The sequence below is a fragment of the Mesoplodon densirostris genome, chromosome 8 (genome assembly GCF_025265405.1).
Source record: "Mesoplodon densirostris isolate mMesDen1 chromosome 8, mMesDen1 primary haplotype, whole genome shotgun sequence".
NCBI lineage: Eukaryota > Metazoa > Chordata > Mammalia > Artiodactyla > Ziphiidae > Mesoplodon > Mesoplodon densirostris.
Genome location: NC_082668.1, coordinates 95,621,837 through 95,648,738, shown reverse-complemented (window position 1 = coordinate 95,648,738; position 26,902 = coordinate 95,621,837). Strand labels below are relative to the sequence as shown.

General features: G+C 41.1%; 1 protein-coding gene across 1 annotated transcript in view; it reads left to right on the top strand.

Annotated features, from left to right (window-relative positions):
- The window catches only part of PDE11A (phosphodiesterase 11A), a 440,483-nt gene that overhangs the window by 369,473 nt on the left and 44,108 nt on the right, over positions 1–26,902 (top strand). Inside the window, exons 14-16 of the mRNA XM_060106356.1 lie at positions 5,733–5,823; positions 9,654–9,754; positions 23,358–23,435. Coding sequence (XP_059962339.1) covers positions 5,733–5,823; positions 9,654–9,754; positions 23,358–23,435 — 270 coding nt within the window. The remainder of the gene's footprint in view (positions 1–5,732; positions 5,824–9,653; positions 9,755–23,357; positions 23,436–26,902) is intronic.

Sequence of the window (26,902 nt, the reverse complement as noted above, 5' to 3'; positions counted from 1 at the left end):
AGATATTTTTGTCTCCATTTTACAGAGGGAACTGGGCCTCAGGAAAGTAAGTAACTTGCCCAAATTCATACATCCAGCATGTGGCAGAGTGGTGTTTGGACCTGAGCTATCTGACTCCAAAAACCATTCTTTAACCACTTTATTCTACTCTCTTTCATGACTTTGTGATATTTATTTTAGCCCTTTGAGCTTCCAGTTTATTGGCTGACTTGCCGTATATGTGAACTCTGGAAAACTAAGATATATTTTGACATCCAAAAAATCAAGATGTGGAGCCAAAAAAATCATAGAACACAACTAGACCTTGGTAGTCATATTTTTCAGTGCCTTAATTTTTAGAAATTGGAAACTGAGCTCACCAAATTTCAAGTGACTTGTATTGTAATGAACAGCTTTCACACATATGAGATAGATATTAAGTCTCTGATACCAGAATTCAAAAATTTTTTTGCATCCTCATACCACATGACCAAATAAATCTACCTGTTCCAAGATGGTCTGACGTGTTTCCTCACAAAGATCGACCTTGTACACAAGTTACCAGCTCATGGGATGTCCATCAGCCCTGCCTCTTAACTGACAGAGTCACTTTTGAACTTAGAACACCAAAGGCCACCACCATGCAACCTCAGTTAAATTTTTTTTCAATAAATGCTGAAAGAGACCTTTTTACATCATGATGAAGGAACTACCTTTTTATTGATTAGAATAAGATTTATTCAGCCAGTGTGCCGTTGTTTAGGAAAATCCCTAGAAAGAAATCTATATCCTCATTTACTCCCCATTAATTGAGTGCTCTCTAAGTGCGAAGCACTGTGCTAGGCATTGTGGGGGAAGTATAATAGTCCCTTTCCTTAAAGTACTCAGTCTAACTCCAACCTTTCAAGTGATTTGGAAACGGGATTTAAATGCACCAATTATTATGTGGCAAAGCATATGCTACCTTTTTTCCTATATAAGGCTATAAAGAAACAAGAGGCATTTAGCAAGGGACAAATTACTATATAAAATGCAAAATGCCTCTACAATAAAAAGTTGTGATTTTAGTTATAGCACAGTATGATTTATTCTCTTAGCCTTTCTGATAAGTGAACCTTTGCCTTTTCATGCTTTATTCTTAATTTTTAAGTATTGGAGTGCGTGCAGTGAATGATCGATAGGTAGACAGGGCAGCGATCCCACAGTGCTTTGAAATTACTCTGTTAACACCACTCTCCTCTTTTCTCCGGGGACAGTGTTTCCCACTCAGCGCCCTCCCTATTACAGCTGCCCCTGATGATTAAATATCAGTACCGAGCAGCTTTGTAGTATATTCTCCTAGGAGACTTCTTCTATTCATTTCTAGCATAATCTCTTATACTCATTTCTTGGGAATGAGAACCCATCTTGTCGCTTTCAGCCAGGTCCCAGAAGTGAAATACGGGGGCACATTAATCTGCCATGACAGCCTAATCCCATTCCTCGCCACCTCCCAACAATTCTCAATTTCCTAATTACCTTTTATAGTTTTCTTTCTGAAAGTTTCCTGTCTTTTCTGAAAGCCATGGCAGCACACTTCCATTGTCTCTTTTTCAATGAATATGCATATCTAGGGAAGTTATGAAGGTACATAGTTCATAGCTATGCAGGTTCCTTTTACACGCTTATTTTTGGTGCCTGTGCAAAGTGCTGGATGCCTATGGGGACAGAATTTTCATGTTGACTTTTTTTTTTTTTTTTTTTGCGGTACTTGGGCCTCTCACTGTTGTGGCCTCTCCCGTTGCGGAGCACAGGCTCCGGACGCGCAGGCTCAGCGGCCATGGCTCACGGGCCCAGCCGCTCTGCGGCATGTGGGATCTTCCCGGACCGGGGCACAAACCCGCGTCCCCTGCATCGGCAGGCAGACTCTCAACCACTGCGCCACCAGGGAAGCCCTGACTTTTCTTTTTAATATGTTTCTCCTCAGTGTGCTGCCTGTCCAAAAATTTAAAACTTCAGTATGTTGGGATGACCTAATCAATAATGAGCATCATGAAAGATCACAGGTATAAATCTTCCTGTGCTTAAGGGATCTGGATTCTCTTCTGCTCTCCTTCTCTCCCCGTCTCCACATACCCTAAATGTATCTGTAATATTTTCACAATTACAGTGCGTGTGCCCCGGAGCTACTGATATGATGGATTTACTTACCACAGACAATTAAAATGAGGTGTGGTGCTAAAGTCAATTTTTTTCCACATGTGATTGATTTGAGGGGTTTTTTCCCCACATTTTACATGAAAAATGACAGTATGACTTTACATAAAGTACATTACATGAAAGACATGTCCTCTTTTTTAAAAATGGTTTTATGATCAAGTAAGATTGGTCAATACTGCATATTACGTCCCCTTCCTGCAGAATCACAGTGCATATTTTCACATATTGATGCCACAGAGAAATCCTATAATAAAGAAACAGTTTATCTTTTTAAACCCAGCATTTCCCGAACATATTTAACCATGGGACCCTTTTTATTTCTGCCTGTAATGCCATTTAACATTCCAAAGAACTAGTATTCTGTAGAATACATTTTGATAAAGTTTATCCTAACAGACAGATTTTAATTTTTGCCACTTTTATCAAGTTTTCTGACCACGGACTTCACTCTTGCAGTCCTAGGAGGTTCATAGCATGTGCATGAGTAATGGCAGATGTAGGCGCATTCTCAGTGAGCCTTGGACTGCGAGAGAAAGCACCAGGATGTCTTGCAGTCTTAGAAAATCTGACAGAGACTAAACCTAGTAATGTAAATAAAGGAACCATATGGAATTGGAAGCATTCTTGCTTAGATGATTTCATTCTAGACAAAAAAAGTAGAGTTAGTATCATGCTCCATCCTGTGAATGCTAAGATGGCACCTTGCTTGCAGGAAGGTGACACTGTAAGTGCAAGTCTGGACAGAGAAAGTCTCCTGTGCAGTTACAGGGGACTGTGAGCTTCCTGAGAGTAAGAGCCATGTCTTCTTTATCTTTGTATCCCACATGCCCACAGCCCCCCATTGCAGTAGTCATCAATCCTAATTAGGTGAATGAATGAATGAATCAATCAATCAATCACAGTCTCTTCATAGCATTAGTCTGGTTCTGTTGCAAAATCTACATATTTGTGATTAAATTAGTATTGTGTGAGGGTGGGGACAATGTAAGATGGAATTACTAAAAGGAACAAAGAGAATGTGAGAATGAAGATGCTCAAACTGTGGGCCATCAGATGCATCTGCACAAACACCCTGAGAGCCCTCTGATGAAATGCAGCAGTTCAGAATCCATGTGGATCTGGGGGAGAGGAGAGGGCAGCATAGGAGGCACCAGTGTTTTTGTTACAAGATGTCCCCTGGTTAAAGGAGGAAACATCCTACTCATCCTGAAAAAAGAAAATATTTAGTGGCTTGTTATCATGTAGCTGATTTAACTTTGTGAGGTCTGCTAAACCAACCTGATAAAGGAAGAGATGATATTTTGCATCTTGACCCTACTTTACATCAATGACTCTCTTATCAGGATTCACGCCAGTAACTGGGGCACATCTGGCATGGCTAGTTAATAGAAACAAATCACAGGAATCTGAGCCTGTGGTTAGCAGTTATACTAGAAGAATTCTGAATTAAATTTTGAAACCTTCTTTCATTGATGACAACCAGCTTGGCAAAAATGGAGAACTGAATATCAGAAATGTATAAGTTATAATTATCTTTCTCATTATGTAATGAGAAAAAGCTTCACAATTTGGCTTCCAGTCTAGAACTGGTACTTACCAGTTTTGTGACCTTGGAAAAGTAGCATAACTTCTCTGAGCCTTGGTTTCCTTATCTGTAGAATGAGAAAATAATACCTATTTCATGGTTGTTGTCAGGACTAGATGAAGTAATATATTAAGGTGTTAATATGTTGCCTAGTTCATGACAGGTACTTCTCATGAGAGCTATTATTATTAATAACATTATTTTAAAATGTTAACACACTTATTATGGTCAACCTTCAGTTTGAACTATAATCTCTAGACATACCACCACAACCTTATAGCCAAGCAACTAATATTTTTTAAGCACCTACTCCATGCCAGGCATTTGGAGTTGACATGCATATAAAACATCCTAGAATTTCAAAAGCCAAGACAAATACAGCTAAGACACAATACAGTGTGCATTTTGAAAAATGTATTTTCATAAAAATGAACTCTATGTTAGAAAAATAGTGACTAACGTTAAATATTAATCACTTAATGCTAAGATTAGCCTAACAAATTTTCACGTATTAAATGATATCGATTAAGGCAAGATTTAAAGAAATAACACCACCTGATTAAAGTCTAGTACCCTGCTTACTAACCCTATTCCTAATAACCCATAACCCTGCTGTTTTATTCCAACATGTGGTCAGCTCTGAGTCTTTCCAGAGATCACAGGTCTCCTGCACCCCCAAACCGGCCATGATCTTGGGCCGCCTCATGCTGGAGCTAGAGGGCACCATATGACTGAAATCCCTCACATGGCATTACATGCAGTCTTTGCTCCTCTCACTAAAAGGGCAGACTGTGATCGGGCAATCTCTGGCATTTCCAGGTTAAGGCCAAATTGCCCTTTCAATGTCCACACTCTCTGCAATTAGCAAGAAGGAACATAAGGACCTTCATGGGTCCTCGGCTGCCATCCCATGACTGTCCTTTAAACCATAGGATTCTCGGAATGTCTCTCAACTCTTAAGATGCTCTAAATGCTACTTCAGGAGAATTGGAAATGAACACACTGGAACATTTTAAATGAGCACTTGCCAAACTGACATTGTTGAGGAATGGGTTGTTCTACATAAGCAAAATATACAGATAATTCAAAATTATCCTTTCAAGTATCAATTAACATTTTATTTAAAATGGAAATATCTATGTGTTTTAATTGTTGATTAATAATTACTATAGACTACAGTCTACTACATGGCAGGCACTATGATAGGCACTTACAAGTATTTTATTGTATGCTCCTAAATAACAAGTGAGGTAGAGAGTATTATCATAATTTTAGAGACAAAGAAACTGATGCTTAAAGCAACCAAGTAAAGACCCGAAACTATTACCGAGAGCTGAGTTCTGACTCCAAATCCAGGGAACTTTCTGGAGTTTGACATTGAGATATCATAGTGTGACTGTAGGTTGGAAAACCATAGTAGAAGCTTGTCAACCTTACATGTAAAGCAGATCACATGGGTTCTACATAATATTCACAAGGTCTTTTCCCACGGAGCCACAAATACATTTGGTATATGACATTCGTTCTGGACACTCAGAAGCTTTATAAGGTTTAGCTCATGAAGCCTATCCTGATCCCCAAAGCCAGGAAATTATGTCTCTTGTCCTCAGATCATCCAAAGCACTTTGACTGGACCTGGAACATTTTCTGTGGTATTTATATTATGTGCTCTGTGTATTATTTTCCCTTAGGACCACATCTCATCTCCCTTAGTAGTCTGTAAATTTCTTAGCAGCGTAGGCTGTGTCTTTTTCATGGTCGTATCATCCACAGCATCTAGCCTAACACAGAGAAGATTCCCAAAACGTTTACTTGATACATTCGTGAACTACACAGGTGGTTACCTGAGAATGTATCTGCTCATGGTCCTTTGCGGAAGCAGGAGAAACACGTTGATCCAAAGAGCCAGTGTCGGGGGATCATTGATGGGTGAAGGGCCTTGGTCACTCACACATCTGTCCTCTTTCAGGAGCGGCTCTGCCCTGGCCCAACTCTATGGAACTTCTGCTACCTTAGAGCATCACCATTTCAACCACGCAGTGATGATCCTTCAAAGCGAGGTACAGACCTAACATTCTGCTTCTCCCCTTGAAAGAAAACCAATGAAATGATGTTTGCTACTTCTCTTTCTTTGCAATGCCACGGGAAGATACAGAGAATCGGCACTATTGGACCTTTTCTTTGTGGCTTTTTAAAAATTCTTTCAGATGCCTAACCAAGGACCTTGTTCAAATTCATCCTGAGCTGATTCATTTGGGTTTTATTATTGGTTAGGAGGCTTTTCAGATTCACTTAGCAGACTGCCACAGCTTGTCACCAGAGCATGGCCTTACCTTTCTTAACAATACAGAAGCCCACTAACAGATCCAAGTAGTGAGTGGCCCAACATCTCCATTTTGTGGAACCCATTTAAAAAGATGGTAGAAACAGGGTGAGAAAGTTACACTTTATTTGCATAATTGAGAAACCTATAAAAGATAAGAACTTAAAATTGCTGGTGGGACCGATTTGAAAGTGAGAACTGCAACTAAACTTGAGACCCAGGGCTGCAGCCATATGCCTTATTTTGCTTCATGTGGCATTGCAGGAGTTAGAAGTAGTTGGTCTTTTATACTTTTAGCTCTCCATGGAAAAAAAGTAAAACCGCTAACTGACTCTGGCTGAGGCGTCTGAGTTTGAAATTGCCAAGAAAGGATCTGCTTAATTTTCTGCAAGCGTACAGACTTTTTTTTGAGGCCAGGAAGGGATCATCTGTTCCCCATTATTTGTCAGTTCTCTAGCTGTGCCATTAATTATTATTATTATCATCATTAAGGCCCTGCTTTGCTGGAATAGCATCATTAAATATGGAGGTTTTTTCCTCCAGCCTATCTTGAGAAAGAGTGTCTTTTGCAATATCACAAAAGCCTTCTTCAACCCCATAAAGGAGAGTCAGCACTCTGGAACCTGAGTGCAGCTGCAGAAGGCAAACCTGCTGGGGGAGATGTATTTGCAGTTGGGAATGAAACATCAAGGGTTAGGCTCTCAGAAACCAGTATCCCAGCATCTGTGGCTCTGGAATTTTCCTATGAAGGCCATGTTTTAGCTGCGTGCTGTGGCAGAGGGAAGTAGGAACAGGAGGAAACTGGGGTCAGACTATCTTTTCTGTACTGGTAATATGATGGGTTTACACCCCTGAGGCCAGACATTCTCACCTTTGTAATAACAGATTATATACAGGAGGTCAGTGTTTTCTCAGAAGGTCATTTGCTTGTTTCTCTGGGAAAACAAACCCCACTAATTCAGATTTTGACTTCATACAAACAAAATACATCGGCTGCACTTCACTCTGGGGGTTCTCTTTGAAGAACGCAGAATAACAGTAATGGAACCAAGCAGTGGTGTGTTCAGGCTCTGCCCTGACGCTCCCCCCGCCCCACCCCATCCTGCCCATCAGAAAGGCAAAGATGCAGATGTCATCACCACCCCACTTTCCAAATAATGCAGAGGCACAGAGAGGTTAGATAGCCTGAAGAAAGTTGCTCCAGTCCTTTCTTCCTCTACATTTTTTTTTTCCCATCAATACCATTCCTCCCTAAACAAGGAGTACAAGTAGTATTTTAGGGAGACTATTTTAGAGACCAAACCCTTGAGGCACCGTAGAAGGCCAATTTACATATAAGCAATACACTGATTGCAAATTAACTTTTATTATTATTATTATTAAAGCTGACCTGGCTGGCTTTGTCACTCTCTTAGCTATAAATTGTGTTAAGTTACTTTATGTCCTTTAAAAGTAGTAAAATGCACTCTCAAAATAATCAAGATCCTCAAATTCAGACCAACTTTCTCCTGGACTTCACATTAGGTTTTACTGTAACTGGTTCCTAATAGCTATATTTCTTTCCCTGAGAGATGCTAGATGTGTGGCTGGATCCAGATGACCACTTTTCCAGAGCTCCCAACCACTTTTCCCCAGGCCCCAGTACACCAGCCTGTGATTGATCCATGGGGCAAGGCTGAGGCAAAGAAAGCTGGGCAGAATTATGGTGTGGCATTCCTTTAGTTATTAGTCTTCTTCCTAATGGCTGAATTAAGGGTCTGGAAGAGTTCATTTGAAAATTATTATTAATACTGGACCTGGCCCCAGGTGGAACCAATATACTTTAGTCTCTAAGGAGTGGTGGGTTCCCCCAATGAGATAAATTAACTCAAGGAAGCAGATTATCTATCATCTGGTGCCTGGTAGGTAGTAATTTACCAATTGATATTCTGGTTCCCTGAAAGAATTAATTTACCTCTCATTGGAAATTATTCTCAGGCAGTCATTTCACTGCCTTCCTTCTGCACCATCTTTTGGCTCTCAGCACTAGGTTTAAAACTGGTCCAGGGCCTCCCTGGTGGCGCAAGTGGTTGAGAGTCCGCCTGCCGATGCAGGGGATGCGGGTTCGTGCCCCGGTCTGGGAGGATCCCATGTGCCGCGGAGCGGCTGGGCCCGTGAGCCATGGCCGCTGGGCCTGCGCGTCCGGAGCCTGTGCTCCGCGACGGGGGAGGCCACAACGGTGAGAGGCCCGCATACCGCAAAAAAAAAAAAAAAAAAAAAAAAAAAAAAAAAAAAAAAAAAAAAAAAAAAAACTGGTCCAGTTCCCAGACCACCTGTTTATGAGTTCATAGCTCATGCTAAGAAAACCTGACAAATGAAAAGTCTTAACTTTCAAAGCAAATTAAGTGAATTGTCAGTCATTTAAAGAAGGATTTTTTGGGGAAGCAGCCGCATAGCACAGGGAGATCAGCTCGGTGCTTTGTGACCACCTAGAGGGGTGGGATAGGGAGGGTGGGAGGGAGGAAGACGCAAGAGGGAGGAGATATGGGGATATATGTATATGTATAACTGATTCACTTTGTTATAAAGCAGAAACTAACACACCATTGTAAAGCAATTATACTCCAATAAAGATGTAAAAAAAAAAAAAAAGAAGGATTTTTTCACACTTTACTAAAAACACTGTGGAACTGTCTAGTGTGGCTAAAACAAATTTGGATGGAAAAAAGGTGTGCTTTTCAAAGGTATGGAGACACAGGTGTACTTGCAGGTTGTTCAAGGCCAAAGGCATCTTTAGAGCCCTCCTATGCCAAGAGCAGTATCTTATACATTCTAGCTACTCAGTAATTACTCACTGTCCTGAATTTCACACCCTCCATCCAAACTTATCTTCCCAGCTTAACACAGGGTTTCTCAACTTCAACAGGATTGTCATGTTGGTCCAAGTAAGTCTTTGTTGTAGGGTCTGTAAGGTGCACTATAGGATGTTTAGCAGCATCCCTGGCCTCTCCACTAGATCCCAGTAGCACCGTCCCTCAGTGTGACAAGAAAAATGTCTCTAGACATTGCTAGAAGTGCCCATTGCCAAGATCACCCCCATTTGTACCACAGGTCTAATGTTTCTTCTCTTCCTTGAAGTCATTTTTTGCCAGAGCAAATACTTCCAAAAGGCCAACTTAAGTCTTTACTAGCGAGACAAGTAGGTATTGATATATCGGGGTCAGAAAGATTCCCGAACGTTTTGTCAGTTTTTCCACTCTGTAATTCCACGGGACGTGGGCAGTTAAACGGAGTTGTTGGCACAAACGTAGCCTGAGGAAGATGAGTTCAAACACTCTTCAATTTTGTCTTCAAGACTAAGCATAATAAAGTGTCCCTTGGTGGTCCTCCTCAACAATGATTGTACTCCTAGCTTTGCTATGTTTGCCAGGGAATCTGTCTGTAGTTGCACAAAATGTCATTAAGCTTTTTAGAAAATGATTTTATCATGTTTCTAGACCTTTTTTTAAAAAAAAAGTAGGAAAAACATGTAGTCACCAAGCTCAGATTTAATGTTGTCTTTTGTGACTTTGTACTTTCTCATTCCAGGGTCACAACATCTTTGCTAATTTGTCCTCCAAGGAATACAGTGACCTTATGCAGCTTTTGAAGCAGTCAATACTGGCAACAGATCTCACGCTGTACTTTGAGTAGGTATTGGCATTTGATCTATTTGACACATGGATATCTAAAGTTTCATGCTGTAATTAATTTTCAGGTCCATGTTGGGGATTGCCTGTTATTCTAGCACTGATATCAATGTGTAAATGACCTAAACTTTTTGTTGTTGTTGTTTTCTCCTCATCTAAGAGAACTTCATTAGTGTGGTGTCTATAAAACAAGACAATCAGGGCTACAATAATGAGATTTATATCTTTCTTCTGTTTTATGAGCCTTGTTTGGGACTCTTGGCTGAAACTAAGTGATGGCCATTTTTATTTTAGAGACTGGCTAAGATTGCTATTTTAGACTATGATTTCTGGTTAGATCTCTAATGGCAATGATGATGCTAATGAAAAAGATTTGTTGCTGAAAGGATGACCAGAAAGCCAAGGCTTCATTCCTTGCCTCTCCTCTAGCTCTCTTTCTCAGAAGAGCCGTCCTCCTTTTCCCAAAGCTCAGGCCTCCATCTGAGCTGGCGATTCCATCCCGCTCGTTTCCTGTGAGACCCACTCCCTCAGGTACTACCTCTTTTGGCAGCCTGGTTATCTCTTCCTTCACTGATATGCACAGTTTTCTCTGATCTTAAAGACCAAACAACTTCCCTTCCTTAAAAAATTCTTTGACCTCACCCCTTGGTCTTTAATTGCTTTTCAATTTACCTTTCTTTTACTGCCCACCTTTTAAAATAAATGGAGCACATGAGTACCTTTATTTTCCTAACACCCACTTACACTTTGGAGACCAGCGTCCACCTTCACATTCTATCAGCGTTGTACTTTCAGAGGTCACCAGAGACTTCCTTGTCCCCAAATTCGATGTCCTTTACTCATTTCTGATATTTTCTAGCTTCTTTGAGACATCTACAGGTTTACTGATTTCTCATTGTCAATTTCTATTCTCTTTTCTTCCACAACATCCATCTGCCTTCCTCTCTCCTTTTCTGGATCCCTTATAGGTTTCTTTTCTCCTTGCTTCTACGTATGAGTTCCTGAACCCATGTTCTTCTTTCTCTGCTCTACTCACATTCACTCCCCTGGCCTCAGTGCTGTATTACCTCTATAGAGGCATGGAGAAGACTCTGAAATTCTTCACTCTAACACTACCTCACATTCTAGACCTGCATCTCCAACGCCCATCTTAAAAGCCTTCAGTGGCTTCACTGCTTTCAAAGCAACCTCTAAACTTGGTTTGCATTTCAGGGTTCTCCCTCCATAATCTGCCCCCAACTATTTTTCATCCTTATCTTCCACTTCTCTCCAACATGATTTTTACTCCAGCCAGACAGGTCTAATGTTACCCTTTGTTTTTCATTTTTCAGAAAAAATAACCCTTTTTGTTAGTTAACTGCATGTTACCCTGTGAAAACACCTTATTCAGTGCCCCTAGTTCCCCAATCATCTCACCGTTCCTACATGGAATCCTCTTCCTCCACTTCCCCATCTGGCTGAACTATCTTCTACCACCTTCACCAGGAAGCTTATGTCACTCCCTTTGAATTTTATTGTACTTGGCATTGCATCAGCTAGAATTAGATTCAACTGTAAGGGACAGGAAACCCAAAATAACAGTAGCTTACTTCTTTGTCACATAAAAGAAATCTGGAGATAAGCAATCTGCAGTTGGCAGGGTAGCTACATTAAGTCATCAGGGACCCAGGCTACTTTATCTTTCTGTGCTGCCACCTTCAAACACATGGTTTCCACCTGAGTCCAAGATAGCTGCTCATTTTCCAGGCAAAATGTCCACATCCCAGTTATCAGAAGGAAGGAAGGGACAAAAAAGAAAGAGGCCAAAGGTGATGCAAGTTATCTTTTAAGAGAGTTTTCTGGAAGCTTCACATAACAATTCCACTTCCATTTCATTGGTCAGAATTTAGTCACTTGGCCATCCCTAGGTTGAAGGGAGGTTAGGAAAGGAAGGCTTCATTTTGGGTAATTATATGCCCTGCTAAAGTCTAGGAGTTCTATTACTAAGAAAGAAAGGGAAGAGAGATATTTGAGTAGACAACTGATAATCTATGCCACAGGTGTTTATTGCTGGTCTCTAGTGAATGGGTTATGACACAGTACAGTGCAAGGAGTAAAAGGCTTTGGAATTATATTGTTCTGGATTTAAGGCTCGTTCTGGCATTCTAGTTAAACCTGGTGTATTGAGCCCAAGTGTCTATGTCCTCTCCCTTCTGAAACTCCACTAAAATGGCACCAAATAAATTTAAAAGCAAAAACAAAAAGGTGTAAATCAGAGAACCAGAGAGGGCCCCAAACAACTGATAAGAGCTAATCCATTTGTGGAAAATGGAAGGCCAGCTGATGAATGTAACTGATCTGGCAGAGTGGAGTGGAAGGTAGGAGGACAACTCTGAGAAGCAAGCCAGTTTGTCTTGCAGAGCCTTGCTTGGGGCTTAGAGACAAAAAGTACCATGAAAAGTGAATGTGACACTCACAGCTTAAGACAAGGAAATTACTAAAAAGTCAGTTTTCAGAACACTCAGAGCCCACCAAGTCCTCCACCAACCTAGCCAGATAACTCCCTTTCCTCTATCCTTGGAGAAGGGCAGAGGTTTATTCTCTGTAGAAATGAAAGAAAGTGCTCTGGACTGAGAAAAGTTCAAGGTGGGAATGAGATGCAGAGCTCAGAAGAAGGGATGAAGTCAAATGGAACAGGTCTCTGGATTGAAACCCCGAGCCCATAGCCCAGTCACCCAGAGGCCAGAATCTGTAAGCCACACCTCCAGGTTTCTCAGATTCAGCAAATGGAAGTACAGGAAGTGCAGTTAAATTTGAATTTCAGATAAACAATGAATAATTTTTAGTATAAATGTGTCCTATGCAGTGTGTGTGTGGGACACACACATACAACTCCTGCTTAGCCTTTTAATGCCATACTCTTAACATGCAGATAGCAAGGATCACAGAACATTTTATGAAAGTCTCGCATGTGAAACGCAAAGACCAAAACAAACAGAAAATAAATGGAATTCAGAGAAAACAGGGAGAGGAAGAAAACAAAAACCAAAAACTGTTGTTAATATCTTTAGCTAAAATATTGCCCCCATGAAATAAGAACAGAATGCTTTAAAAAATAATAGGAGCAAACTGTAGAAGAAGAAAGGGCTCTTGCAAATTAAAAACATGATGGCCAAAATAAAAATCAAATGAAAGCATTGAGAAATACAGTCAAAGGACAACAAGGCAGCAATATGAAAAACACTGCTTTATTTCATTATATGCTTTTTAGTAGTTTGATTTGTTAACTGTTGTATGTATTACTTTTATAAATATAAACTTAATTAATTTTTAAAATATATTTTAAAAGTAAAAAATCCTAGCTCTGCCATTACATAGCTGTGTGTCATCAGACAAATTATTTACCTCTCTGAGCCTCTCTTCTTCATGTGTAAAATGGAGATAATAGTACCTATGTTATCTGTCTTATGAATGTCTTATATCTTATAAATGTCTTGTATGTCTTATAAATGGTGGCATCTACAACCTCATTTGCTTTATAGGCTATTTATTTTGCATGTTTTGTGGCCCTCATTTTGACTTAACTATCATGCTGTTCCATCTTTTTCTGAATTGGTTATTTATGAAAGACTGTATCCCTTTAATATTCTTATTTCCTGCGTCTGACACTTGCAGGGTTTTGTGTTATTTTTCTCAAAGTAGAAGCATTTTCCCAAGCCAAGTTTCCAAGTAAGTTCTAAGGGAGAAAAAAATATCAACAGTAGGAGTCCATTCATTAAGCCCTGTTAGGGATGTGACGAATCACTGAGTGACCGCTGGGATGCAGTTAAGGAAGTTGGTTGCAACTCGTTTTCTCATTACTCTGCTCTTATCTTAATGCTGCAGCCCCGGCTAATGTTTGCTGACTCCAGAGAAGCTGGCTTGTTGTCTTTTTGTCAGCCTTACTGTTTTTCTGAGTTTCTGAGTAGCTGCTCATTCTCTAATCTAGACCTTCAGGAGGCTGATTCACTTGCCTGTCTAAAGTTGCATTAAAGTATTGCCATATTTTTAGGGAAAACAATTCCTAGGGTTAATGAGGGGGAAAGCAGCTACTACAAACTGTCTCCCAGTTGCTTTTATTTCACAGAGATACAGTTGTGGAATTGGAAGGGATGTTAGAAATGATGTAATCCAATTCATCTCCTTTATTTTGTAGATCAGGTACTAAGCTTGAAAAGGTTAAATAGTGTAGTTTGGGTCACATAACTAATTAGTGGCTAAGCTGGAACCCACACCTCCTGTTTCGAGGCTTTTCCACAAACTCCGTCTTCCTTCTCTAATGGAAGAATTAAGAAGTAGTTGTCATTTAAGTTGGGGATGCATTACATGGAAATATTGACCTTCCCAGGTGTACATGAATTAGTTTATTATGAAAACCAGGATGAGTTCCCATCCTCTCTCCCAAAGCAGAGCCAGAGACAAGGACTTGCATGCACATAGTCTAGTTTTGGAGGTAACATCAGGACTAGGAGTGGGGGACTGGGACAGTGAAATGGGGAAGGAGGGAAGCTCTTGTAAAGACACATTCTCTTGTTGGTCACCACTGTGGTCAGTCGGGCTTGATCCCACAGGGACTGTCTGAAAAGTCTTGTATAAGCTGCACCTCAGAATTACCCACCAGCCTCCAGCCTCCATCAGCCGAGGCTGTTCCATGGGACTTAAAACTTCCATGCACTTCCAGGACGTGCCTGCCCAAGGGCTGGGGATTCCTACAGCCATTCCCCATCCCATGCGTGGGCTCAGAGCAGCGCCAGGGCAGAAAGTAAGCAAGGCACAGGGCAGCCGAGGCAGGAGCCATGGTGCTGGTTGGTTGGACAGCAATGACTGAAGAAAGGTGGACTATGAGGCAGCCTTGTACCCTTTCTAGAAGTTTGGATCATCCTTGGTTCTTCTGCCCTGACTACTTAAATCAAAAGCCTTGACACAGTTGAGGTCAACCAAAAAGGAAGCTCACTGCTTTCCTCCCCTAAGAAGGGGAAAGTCACTCTAGAAGGGGTCAAAGCAGGCAGGGAGAAGATCCAGTCCTTTTGCAGGGAGGTTATGACTCATTCCTGGGGGCAGGATTTCCTGCCATGAGCCAAAAGGGAAAAATGTAAAATTCCTGGAAATATGGAATTCCTTTAAAAACAACCACAAAACCTTGTAAATTTAATTTCTAATGGCTTTGGGTATGCTCAGGATTCTATACTACAAGTGATGGGTGAAAGCAGAATTCACAAGTTTAAAAAACAGAAAATCAAACAAAATCTCAGTGTGAATTTCTAGGCTTCACAACCTAAGTCTGGGGGTTAATTCTTCAGTCTGATTTTCCAACTCATTGAAAGCATTTTCCAGTTACTGCTGAGTGATTTTCTGAAATTGATTTCTGTGCCTATTTCTGAGTCCCCGCAGTGAATACGGCTTTGATAGTTAAATAGTAATTTCGGCATCTCAAGCAGGAATTAGATATACCCTACTGGTAACCAGCCATGTAACTTTGAGAGAGTCACTCACTTAATCTCTCTTTGCCCTGGTTTCCTTGTCAGCAACATGGGGACAGGTACATCACCCATACCAATCTCCTAGAGTCCTTGTGGTGACCAAAGGAGATTACCTATATGAAAGATAATTAAAATTTAGATAATCTAAATAATTTAAATTTGATAACACCGATAATTTAAAGTACCTTATAAAGAAAAGAATCATTCAGCCAGAAAAATAAATAAAATTTGGATCATGAAATATGGCACTTGTTGGGGCAGACAGGGAGAGAGATCCAAAATTACAAGTGTTAAAACTTCAAAGAGATGTCGCAGTTGCCTTAGACTGTCTGCATGAAGTCAACAAAGATGACCTTGCATCTTCCACAATTAGTAATAAAAACAACACCTAAAATTTCCTGAGTGCTCACTTGGGAGCTTTATGTATACATTATTCCATTTAATACTTAAAGCAGTTCTGTCAGAGCAGGTACTGTTATTGACCCCATCATACACATGAGGAAACTAAGGTTTGGAGAGATTCAGTAAATTGCTCCCCATGTTAAATGGTAAAGCTGAGATTGGAACCAAGTATTTAGACTCCAAAATGCTTGTAACTACTCTGCCATTCTCTCTGCAGTTAGTGTAAGAGGACCAAAGGGGAAACTGAGGCCACTCCTGGAAATACTTGGGCACCAAGGGCAGCAGTAATGCCAGTTCCAGACCCACTAGATATCAAGCCGGTGGCAGCTGAACAAACTGCTGATGCCACCAGCAGGCTGTGGGTGGGGTGGAGGCTCCAGGTGAGAGTTGCTCAGGAGCCTCACCTGTGGGGCTGGGACCGCAAGTAGAGGCTCCTTGTTTGTTGTTGAGCTATACTGGGACATCAGAAGTTGGCAGTTCTTTAGCTTTAATACAGTCGTGGAAGCTGTTGCTGTCAGGTAGCAGTAACTGTTTAGCATTCATCCCCAACAGGTTGTGACCACAGAATACTATATCCCTCATTTACCAGGTGCCTGCTCCGTGCCCAGCACTGTTCTAGGCATTACAGTATCTCCCTGTATCACCACTAGAATGGGAGCTCCATGAACGCAGACATCTTCCTCTTTAGCTCACTCTTGGAGCGCCCAAACCCGACACACTGCCTGACATAATAAATTCTCAAAATATTAACTCTTTGATATTGAATTCTCATATCAGCCTGCAAGGTAGACATTGTTATCCCCATCTTCTAGATAAGGATACCTGGGCTTAGAGAGGGCACATACTTTACCCAAAGTCATCAAGTTGTCTGTGCCACGTCTCCATGCCACATTGCCTCAGATCACTATTTAAACCGAGAATTATCCAAGAATTCAGATTTTATAAACCCATTTGGGTGCTTAATGCTTTTCTGGTTGGCTTTCTAAATTAATCAGACTAATCTTCAAATTGAAAAATTTTCACTTCCCTTTGTGCTCTGCAAACATTCATCAGCCATTACGGAAAATGCCCAGTCTAATGGTTTCTTTGTCTTTGTCTTTCCAAAGGGATGCAATAAGTAGCATTTCTCAAAAGCCTCTGATTATGACAACAAAATGTCCTAAATTGTCTTAGATTGTTAGGAGTTATGGTTTGACCATCCTTCTAAAAATTAGACTAATATCTAAAATAATTTATTTTATAAAATACAATAGGAACTCAACAAATGTTTCTACTGCTATGCAGACAGGAATATTCATTCATTCATCATTAAACAAACGTTTATTAAGAGTCCACTATGTTCAGAGTTTTCAACCTCTACAGTAGCCTACACTCAGCTAGCCTCATATTGGAAAGGAAGAGGATAAATTAATGCATAGTAAGGTATAATGACTTACAGGGCTTAACCCATTGTTCCTTCCCAAACATTCTTATATTTTAACAGAGCTGATGAATTAACCCACAGAAATTACTCTAATGGTAGAACAACAGACACAGTGACAAGTTAATGGGAGAAATATTTTGGTACTTTTTGATGCACATCAAAGCATTTTATATCTATTCATCCTCATATCCCCATCCACGTGATACTGCAACTGAATAAAACATAAGAAATTTATCCACTAGCACTTATTGATGCCCTCTTTATGCCAGGCACTGTGCTAGTTGCTGGGGATCACAGGCAGAGAAGACATACTTCTTACCTTCAGGGACTGAGAAACCAGTGTAAAAGTGAGAAAAATAGTAATACCACATTGTGAGGAGTGCTACGGGCCAAGTAAATGCAGGGGCAACTAGGGCATGCTCCATCCAGCCACCCCTTGGACCACTTCTTGTCCTGGAGATTATGGATCAACTGAACTAACAGTTCGGGCCTTGTATTGTCTAATTTTCTGTCATTTTCAATATTGAGAGTCGTTCTGGGCTTTCCATTTCCTGCATTTGCCAATTTTATTCGTGCTGTCACCAACAGCACAGCACCTAACAGGTAATTTCATTCAGGTTCTTAGCTGGTAATGTGTCATCAGTGCTAGTCTAACACAGGGAGCCAATTCACTTTCAAAATTAAATATGACTTTTTTTCCTTTAGTTTTTTTTTTTGTTTTTTTCCTTTAACATCTGCCTACTAATTTATTCCTCTCTGATGCTTTTATGCCCAAAGTCCAGAAGTGTCTCCAGAATCTGCATTTAGCAATCAGTTGCAGATGTATGGTCTGCCTGTTGAATGAGCTGCAAGAACATTGAAAGAACAAAATTCTCCTCCCCTATACCCATTCCACCCTGTGCCCTATACTCTCCTTCCACACGCCTGACAATTCTGGAGTTGAAACTGCAGGAGAGTCACAGTGATGATTTTCCACCTCAGCAGTCAAACCTTCCTAACATTCATAGAATTTTAGTAGATTCAGAACAGTTAGATAAATAGATAAAGATTATGTGTCCATATATACATGTATAGTTATATAAATTTACAAAAAATATTCCTGATTAAAATATACACAGGATTGGTGATTTCTCAATTTACAAATAAAAGGTGCCTTGCAGATGAATTACAAACCAGAAAAATTTTCAATATAGCGATGGGTGACTGGTAACCAATCTTTAAAATTATTTTTGAAGGTAATTTTAGCAGTGCTGTTCAAACGATGCTTTTTTAAAGATGGCTATTTTTCAGAGTGAAACGTATGTCAGGAGATCAGGATAAAAGCCTAATAAAAACATATATGATTATAAATGAGATTTTCCAGTAAGTTGCTTTCCACTAGCTGAGGTGTTTGCCATTGTCCTTGAAAACCAAGGTTCCCAATGATCTGCTTGAAAAGTTAATGATATATTTCCTCATGACAGAGGAGTCTGGATACAGGGAGTGTTATATAATTTTGTGGATTTTCAAATGTTCATTTTAGCAGCCCCATGTTTTTAAAAGCACTCCTATTTCTAACAGTTTCACATATGCTGACTTTGACTCTATTATCTATATACACGTACACATACAGATGTTAAAAGGAGCATCTGTGTGGGCCAATTTCTCAAAAGCACAGTGAATTTCATGATTATCTCTAAGGAGGAGGTCAGAAATACACCACCTAGAGCTGCAGACCACCAATCTGGTCTGGGCCATCTGCAGCTCTTTGGAGCATCCCACTGTTGATGGAAAGACCTCTGTCTGGTGCCCACTGTGGTACTCGGTACTGGGTACTTCCTTAGTACAGTAGCCTGTGATGCCGTTATACCTACGTCCAGATTTTCACAGCATGCAAGGCTATTTTGCCCCCATTCATGCAACACACAATTTATAAAGATTATCTCAGAGGGCCAGAACTGGGAAGCTCGGGACCTGGAATCTACCTAGATCTGCCCATAACTACCCTGGGACCCTGGGCAAATCGCTTCACCATCCTTCACCTTGAGTTTCCTCACCTATAAATGAGAGAATTACAGATTTTTTTCAAAGGTTCCGTATACCCCTAACAATCTGTATTTATAATAATGAAAACTCAAATTAAACATAGAAATCATTCTATGATCCAGTAATTTTACATATATATAAGTGTGTGTGTGTGTGATTTATGTACACAAACACACATAGAGACAGACAGACAGAGACAGAGAGGCAAAGACGGATCCAAACCTTGGGACGCCAGAATAAATAGAACCTATCAAGAAACAGCCACACTTTTGTCAGTGGAGAAAAGTAAAATGAGTATGCCACATTTTTCTGTGCCCTATGAAAAGATTCCTTCTGCCCCTCCTCTAGCTACCACCCCCTAGGGATAGTGGATATTCCCTTTTGTCCTGATGCAGTAGACCCTGGCTTTGTTATAATGTGACGTGACGCCTGTGACTGATTTTGGGTCCAGTTGATTTAAGACTTTCACACCAGCAGCTCTAGGTATTAAAATTTTCATAATCATGGAGATTTATTCTTCTGGTGCTATTTGGTTGGCATGTCATAGATTTGCAATTAGAACAAACAGACAAACTTCTATATTGAGTTAGATGCCTAGGTAATATGCTTCCACTTTACATCAAAAATGTTATGTCTTATATATTGAACATACTCTCAGCAGGTATTCCAATAGTTATGGAGGAAGGGTCAGACATTGGTTGGGAAGGAACAGTGTTCTTACATTTCCCACAACTTGTTATGTTGTCCACCCGGATCAAGTTAGAATCTAGTCTTCAAGACAGGGCTTTTCTTGGATAGGTTTTAGGTTGTTTTCTTATCTCAATCTCTCCAAATGACAGCTGTGAAGAGTGTAGAACAACTGGAATCTAGGTGGAACCAGTGTCTAAAGAGTTTTTTTTTTTTAATGAGTTTTCTGAGATCATCTTCTTCATTCATTCATTGACTCAACAAATATTTATTGAGCTCCTGGTACATGTCAGGCACTGTTGTAGGCACTGGGGATTCAGGGGTGAACAAAAATGGGCCAGGCCATTGTCCTCATAGAGCTTGCCTTCTAGTGATTTCTTAGAATAACTCATAGGATTGAAAAGACACCCAGGTGCTTATGATGACAGAGATGATGACTGACAAGCTCTTTCAGAAGGCCTTCCATGATCTTCCATGACTCTCCTATCTAAGCCAAGTGCCTTCCTCTGTGCTCCCAGGACGCCCTGAGCACATCTTAGCTGCTTGGGGCAGCCATTGTTCCAACAGCTTGTGTTCGTATCCCAGCTCTGCCACTCACCACCTGGGGCAAGTTCACTCAACCCTTCTGAGCTTAATAACAGTAGCTAATCCTTACTGAGCACCTACTATGTGCCAGGCACTCTGCTAAGTGTGTTACATAAATCATCTCATTGAGTCCTCCCACCAACCCTAACAAGATAGATCCTATTGCTATTACTTTTCTCTGACAAGAAAACTGAAGCCCAGCAAAGTTCAATAGTCAAGGTCAGTCATGTGGTTAATAAGTGACAGAGCCCAGGAAGTCTGCCTGGAACATAGTAAGGGCCCAATAAATATTAGCCTCCTCAGGGCGAGGAGTAGGGGCAGGCCAGTGAGGTGGGTCACGAAGAGTGCAGCGTCAGATCCTGTCTTTACTTAAAATGTTGATGTTTTATTCATCATGGGTTTTTTTGTATTTATGCTGATTTTTTTTTTTTTTTTTTTTTTTTGCGGTATGCGGGCCTCTCACTGTTGTGGCCTCCCCCGTTGCGGAGCACAGGCTCCGGACGCGCAGGCTCCGGACGCGCAGGCTCAGCGGCCATGGCTCACGGGCCCAGCCGCTCCGCGGCATATGGGATCCTCCCAGACCGGGGCACGAACCCGTATCCCCTGCATCGGCAGGCGGACTCTCAACCACTTGCGCCACCAGGGAGGCCCTATGCTGATTTTTAAAAACATTGCATTAAGATATTATTTGTCTTGATTACTGAGTTTGGGGCACCCACTTGAATTTTGTACCCAAGGCGAGTCTCTCTCTAACCTCACTCTAGTCCCAGTATCATTAGTATTACCATTAGCATCACCTTTGAAGGGGGATTACCTGTATTTGTTGATCGCCCCTGGTAAACTCAGAGATGTTTACAAATTGTCTTGTGTCCATAAAGCCTAGTAAAGAGTTGGCACAGAGTAGGTTCAATAAATATCTGTTGCACCAAACTTTCTGCTCCGCAATTATTCAAAAGAAGAAGAATTTCCATTCAGGGAGAAGAAAGAAGTAGATGACCTCTTCAATCTCCATAAAGTCCAATTAGTCCAGTGTGTATCACTGTTGGCAGTAATACCGTTAATATTATTTACACATCAACCATGGCTATCAGGTATTGAGTATCTACCAGTACCAAACACTTGATGCACCTCATTGCAAATTCTCCCCGCAGAGCTGGAAACTGAGGCTCAGCAATGTGGAACCACTTGCCCAGGACCATACAGCTAGTGAGTGACAGTCAGCATCAAGCCCAGGTCTGTGTGAGTCCAGACCTGGCCTCTTTCCATTCCGCCATCTCTTTCTACTGCAGTTCACAGTCAGTGGTGGTGATGTGAAAAAGGCATGACCATGGTCAAAAAGAAGGGAGTGGGCAAGTGAAAAAGGTGGTAAAGGAATACAAAGAAAAGATATGCACACCCGAAGGGGAGGGGTGCTGCCGGGCCCTTCCATGTGACTGTGCAGGGCCATCCCTGCTGAGTGCAGCCATGTTGTTGGGGAGATTATCCCATCTGTGGTGTAGCCTTGACCTGTACCCACTTGAAGAAGCAAATCCAGGCCCTGCCTTTGTGTCTCAAATAAGGAAATGAGTCACCTGTTTGTCTTCCTGACCTGCCCCCTTTCAGGTGAATTGAGTTGTCCATCTGGCCAGGTGGCAAGAAGTCCATACTGTTGGCCAGCTGGTGATGGGGACTCCAGACAAGAAACAGGGAAGCCAATAGCACTCAGCATCTTGTCCTTTGTCCCCCCAGATTACAATGGGTCAGCATAAGTGTTTAAGATCCTACTCTGATTTCCACCATAAATGACATGGTACTATTTTCTAAAGTGTATTCCTTAAAACATCAGTGCTATGGGATTCTGTGGTTAAGTCAGGGTGAGTAGGCTTTTCTCAGTATTTCGCAGAGCCTTCAAAAGGCTATTGTGGTGGTGAGTCTCTAGAGAGGTATATCACAGGCAGCATTTCTCATACCCACTCGGCCAGAGCACTCCTTTTCATGCAGCACCTCACCTCCTAAGGCTAGCATTATGTGGGATGCACTTCGGGAAACAGCATGTCAGAATCCTTTAAATGGTCTCTCATTAGGAAGTGCCAAGAGAGTGAAACCTTGGGAAATGATTCTTAAAGAATCAAAATGGTGATGTCTTTTTTTTTCCTTTCTCACTATAAATATGAAAATCATATAACTAGACTAAAGAAAGATTTTGAAAATAGAAATGTCACCCTATATTCACAACTTGAGAAGATTCCCTTCTTTTCCATATCTATACATCTCCAAATGTGTTTCCACATGCATGTGTATCCAGCACTTAAAATGTGTAGACACATGCTAAATGCATTGCTTGTCGTCTCATTTAATCCTCACAATAGCTCTGAGTCAGCAAATAGGACCCCCAAGTTAGAGCTTAGGAAATTGAGGCTCAGAGGGTTTAAGTGACTTTCCAAAGTTGCAGAGCAAGGAAGTGACTGAACCATTATTTAAACAGAGTTATTTCTGACTCCATAGCCTATGTGTTTAAGCACTGAAATGGTGAAATAGTTATCTTCTAACCTCTACAAAAGTATTTGTCCTGAATTTACTACCAGGGAGTTTATCATATCTTGGATCATACAGGTCAGTTCTAAGTTGAATGATAAAAGAACATTCTGGAACTGTTCCCACTTTTTATGTATCCTTGCCTCCCTTCTCTGACTTTCAGTAAGAGTCACAGGGCTTCACATCAAGTAATCCCAAATGCGGGACCACACTGTTTTCTGTTTTATGGCTCGATAATCTCCTCCGTTGTAAATACATTCAGAAATGATTGTGGCTTTTTCTTGAAGCCTCAACATTTTTTTTAAAGTGATTTATTTTGATAGCACTTTAGCCTCATGATTTCAAATATTAAGTTACTTGGTTGAGGTGGTCTTATATTTTCCCATAAATGTGTTTATGTCACCGCACAGACTGAGAAATTTCATTCCAGGGTTTGTTTTTTTTTCTTTTTTCATTTGATTTCATGCAGGAGGAGAACTGAATTCTTCGAACTTGTCAGTAAAGGAGAATATGATTGGAACATCAAAAACCATCGTGATATATTTCGGTAAGAAACAGCTCTTGTTTATGTGTTTCTTCATTATTTGACGATTTAGCCATGCATTTCTGACAGTGCTAAAAGCACACAAGTAGTTTTTAAAGTAACAAAGCTTACATTCAAAACGTTCAGAAATTAGTTGAATAATTAGAGAATGTGTCTTTTCGTTTTCTAATTTATTTTATTTTGCCTCCTCTCCATAAATTTGCCTTCAAAATTAGAAAATGATGTTTGAATTGGTCCCGTTTCAGCAGGCATGTAAATTGCAGGAGACTGGGGATTTTTGAACCTCCGGAAACAGTTACACAGAACAAAGGAAAGTGAGAGTTAAGTTTGGGGATTTTTTAAGAGACAATAGACATGGTAGATAGAAAACCAGTCAAAAGATTTTGGTGCTGGAAATAAGAAATCTGTTCTAGACTTTTCACAGGACTTCTTTCCAGTGGTTTAGAAAAGACAGCAGCAAACCATCATTTTTATGTGGCACATTTTAACCACGTGATCGCAGCCACTCCAGCTGGTTAGGCACTATTCCTCTTTCTCTCATACCCTGTCCTTCCACTGTCCCCATTTCACCCATCCCCAGACTTTCTGGTGTCTTAGTCCTGTTCCAGAGTTATTAAGCATTTCTGGGAAAGCTTGTGAGCTTTCTGGGCTTCTGGGCGCAGTGTGTCTGCTCCACAGCCAGGCGACCACTGGCATCGCCCCCAGTGGGATCCCTACCCCAGCCCTGGCCCGCATGCGTGTGCAAGACCTCCGTCTCCATCTGAGAACACAGAGCCCTGCCTGCCGCTTCCCTCTTCTCACTCTCTCACCAGAGGGCGCTCTACTTCTCCCCTCTCTGCATTACTATTTCTCTGTGTTAGCTTTTTTTTTTTTTTTTGAGGAATTAAAGACAACCGTGCTTGTCTTACAAATCAAGATCTGTTATCTTTACAGACCTTTTCTGCATCCTTTCCGGTGGGGTGGCAGGGGCGGGGGGCTGGTGATGGGTGAGGGTGGGAAGGACCCTTCCTGTCTTCAACACTAGCATCTCCGCTCATGTCCTATTCCAGTCCCTCCACCTCCCCACCCCGCCCCGACCCCTGACCTTGCTGTGTCAATTATACTCCTTTGGCTTGCATTTTCAAAAGCTGACTCCCCCCCCCACACCACCAGCATGACCTTTCTAAGCCTAAACAATATGCTTCCATCTCCTTGGTAAAAAAAAAAAAAAAAAAAAATCCCTAAAATCTGCCTCCTTCTTAAAGTCCAATTGTAGTTTTCTTCTCTCCTTCAATTCCACACTTCACTCACACGCCTTCTAACCTCTTACAAGGCAATTTCTTTCTTTTTAAATCATTTTTAATTCCACAAGTAACGATAGGAATATATTTTTCTGAAACAAAGTAAAACATTACAGATAACCCCCCAGTTCTTTGAGCATTATTCCCAATTCCCATACTGTGCATAGCTTTGCTCTGTTAGCAATTCCTTGTTTCTTTTCAGACTATTGTCAGAGCATTTCCATACATGTGTACCCATGGGAAACATACTATTTATTGTAGATTTGTTTGTTTGTTCGTTTTAACATAAATTATATATTTACATGTCAATCTGAACTCGTTCACTCAGCTGTATGCCTTGGAATTCTTTCCATGTCCATACCAGTATCATCTTTGATTGTTGCATAGTATTCCAAAGTATGAAGTTACCACAAAGTGTTTAGTATTTAGAGTGAATTCCTCCACTGAGGAATTTAGTTGCTGAAATGTAATTTCTGTGCGTTTTGAAAGTCACCGGTCACCTCCTAAGGATCAGATCCTACAGCCTTTGTTCTCTTCAGCTTCCTTCATCTCTTCGCAGCCCTAACTGTGTTGGCCTTTCCTTTCTTAAAACTCTTCCCTGCCTTGGCTTCCACAAAGCCCATGCTCTTCTGTATTTTCTACTTTCTTCTGACTTTTTCTTCTCCTATTTGTGTTTCTCTAGTCCTTCCTCCTCCCCACTGCCCCCTAAATGTAATCGTCCTTCAAGGAATTCTTCTCTTGTTCCTCAGCATCCTCACAAATGGTCCCACCGGGTTTCTTGGGTCTGGCCTCCCTCCTGAGCACAACTTGTAAAATGCCAGCACTCGTTCCATGTCTCCACCTGAGTGTTTTCCCACAGATGTTTTCAAATTCTTCGGCAGGGAACCCCATATGTAAGAAAATCGTATTTAGAAGCACGGTACATAAAGCAGAGGTGAGATGCTTCAGGAACTCTCCTCTTCCCCCAGCTCTGCCCTCCCCCACTGCAATTTCACAGCTGGACTCTGACCATGTGCATGTTGCAGGCAGTTGGCAGGGCTTGGGGGAAGCACTGGCTTAGAGAATTTTGAAATAGTAATAAAACCAACTAAAAGTTGGTCTGCTTTTTATCATCACCATGTGTCTGCAATCTAAACAATGTCAACAATGAGACACTCCTCCCAGAGAAAATCTTTTGTTGAAATAAATTCTAAACAACGGCTGAGATTACTGTTGAGTATCAAAATAATTGCTATGAAAGCTTCAAATTAGCACATTATTACTTATCCTTTCATTGTGCATCTATTGTACATGTAAGTTAATTCCAAGAACGCCCAGTTATTCCGTCAGCCCCTGGCACAGGTGGACTCCGGACACATTTTCAAGAGTAAGTTGCTAACGGTTCGGAACTTTCTGCCCTCACTTCAGTTGCAGTTTGTGTCTCCAACCTCTGAGACCGTCACCTTTCTGCTTTTAAACCGTATATTCAGAATAAACAATGATAGCTCGGTGATGTTAAAGATAAAGAAACAGAACTTGAGTTACTTCCGTTCTGTCATTTTATGTTGACCATTTGGGGTCTGTATTTGTGTTCAAAATTTAAAACAGTGAAACAGAGTGCAGACTGCAAGGTGTAATCTTTTTGTATGGTAAGCATAAAATTCAGTTCATACGTGTAATATTTTACTGAACTTGGATATATCTTTTAAATTACAGTGTATTCCTTTTGAGTTGTTAATGCTTTTAAAACTAGAGAAAAACAAGAAAATAATGATTATCGCAAGATAGTTATTCAAATAATTTTGGCTCCTGGAGAGGCATGATCACAAAGCTGCTGCAAGTCTCAGATACCCTAGGAACACACCGTCCCCTTCCCGCCCCACAGAGGACATTCCTGCCCGTTCATTCCTGCCGTCGCACTAAGCAGATTGCACCACCTGACTCTAAAATGCACTAGAGTTGTGCCGACCTCAGGACTCAAACAGTTGCTACAAACTCCCTCCCTGCTCTCATATTTTAGAGAAGGCCTTTCAAGTACAGGGGCTTGATCTAAAGAATAAGGTAAAACTGCCCATTCGCCTTCTGCTTATTCTTCCTGGGCAAGCCCCCAGCCCTATCCTTGGCTTTCCTTCCCTTCTCCCCCGCTTGGTTTTCTGCCCTTATCAGTTTATGCTTTCCTACTGTCTCTCTGCTTCCATTCTCTACGTCTTT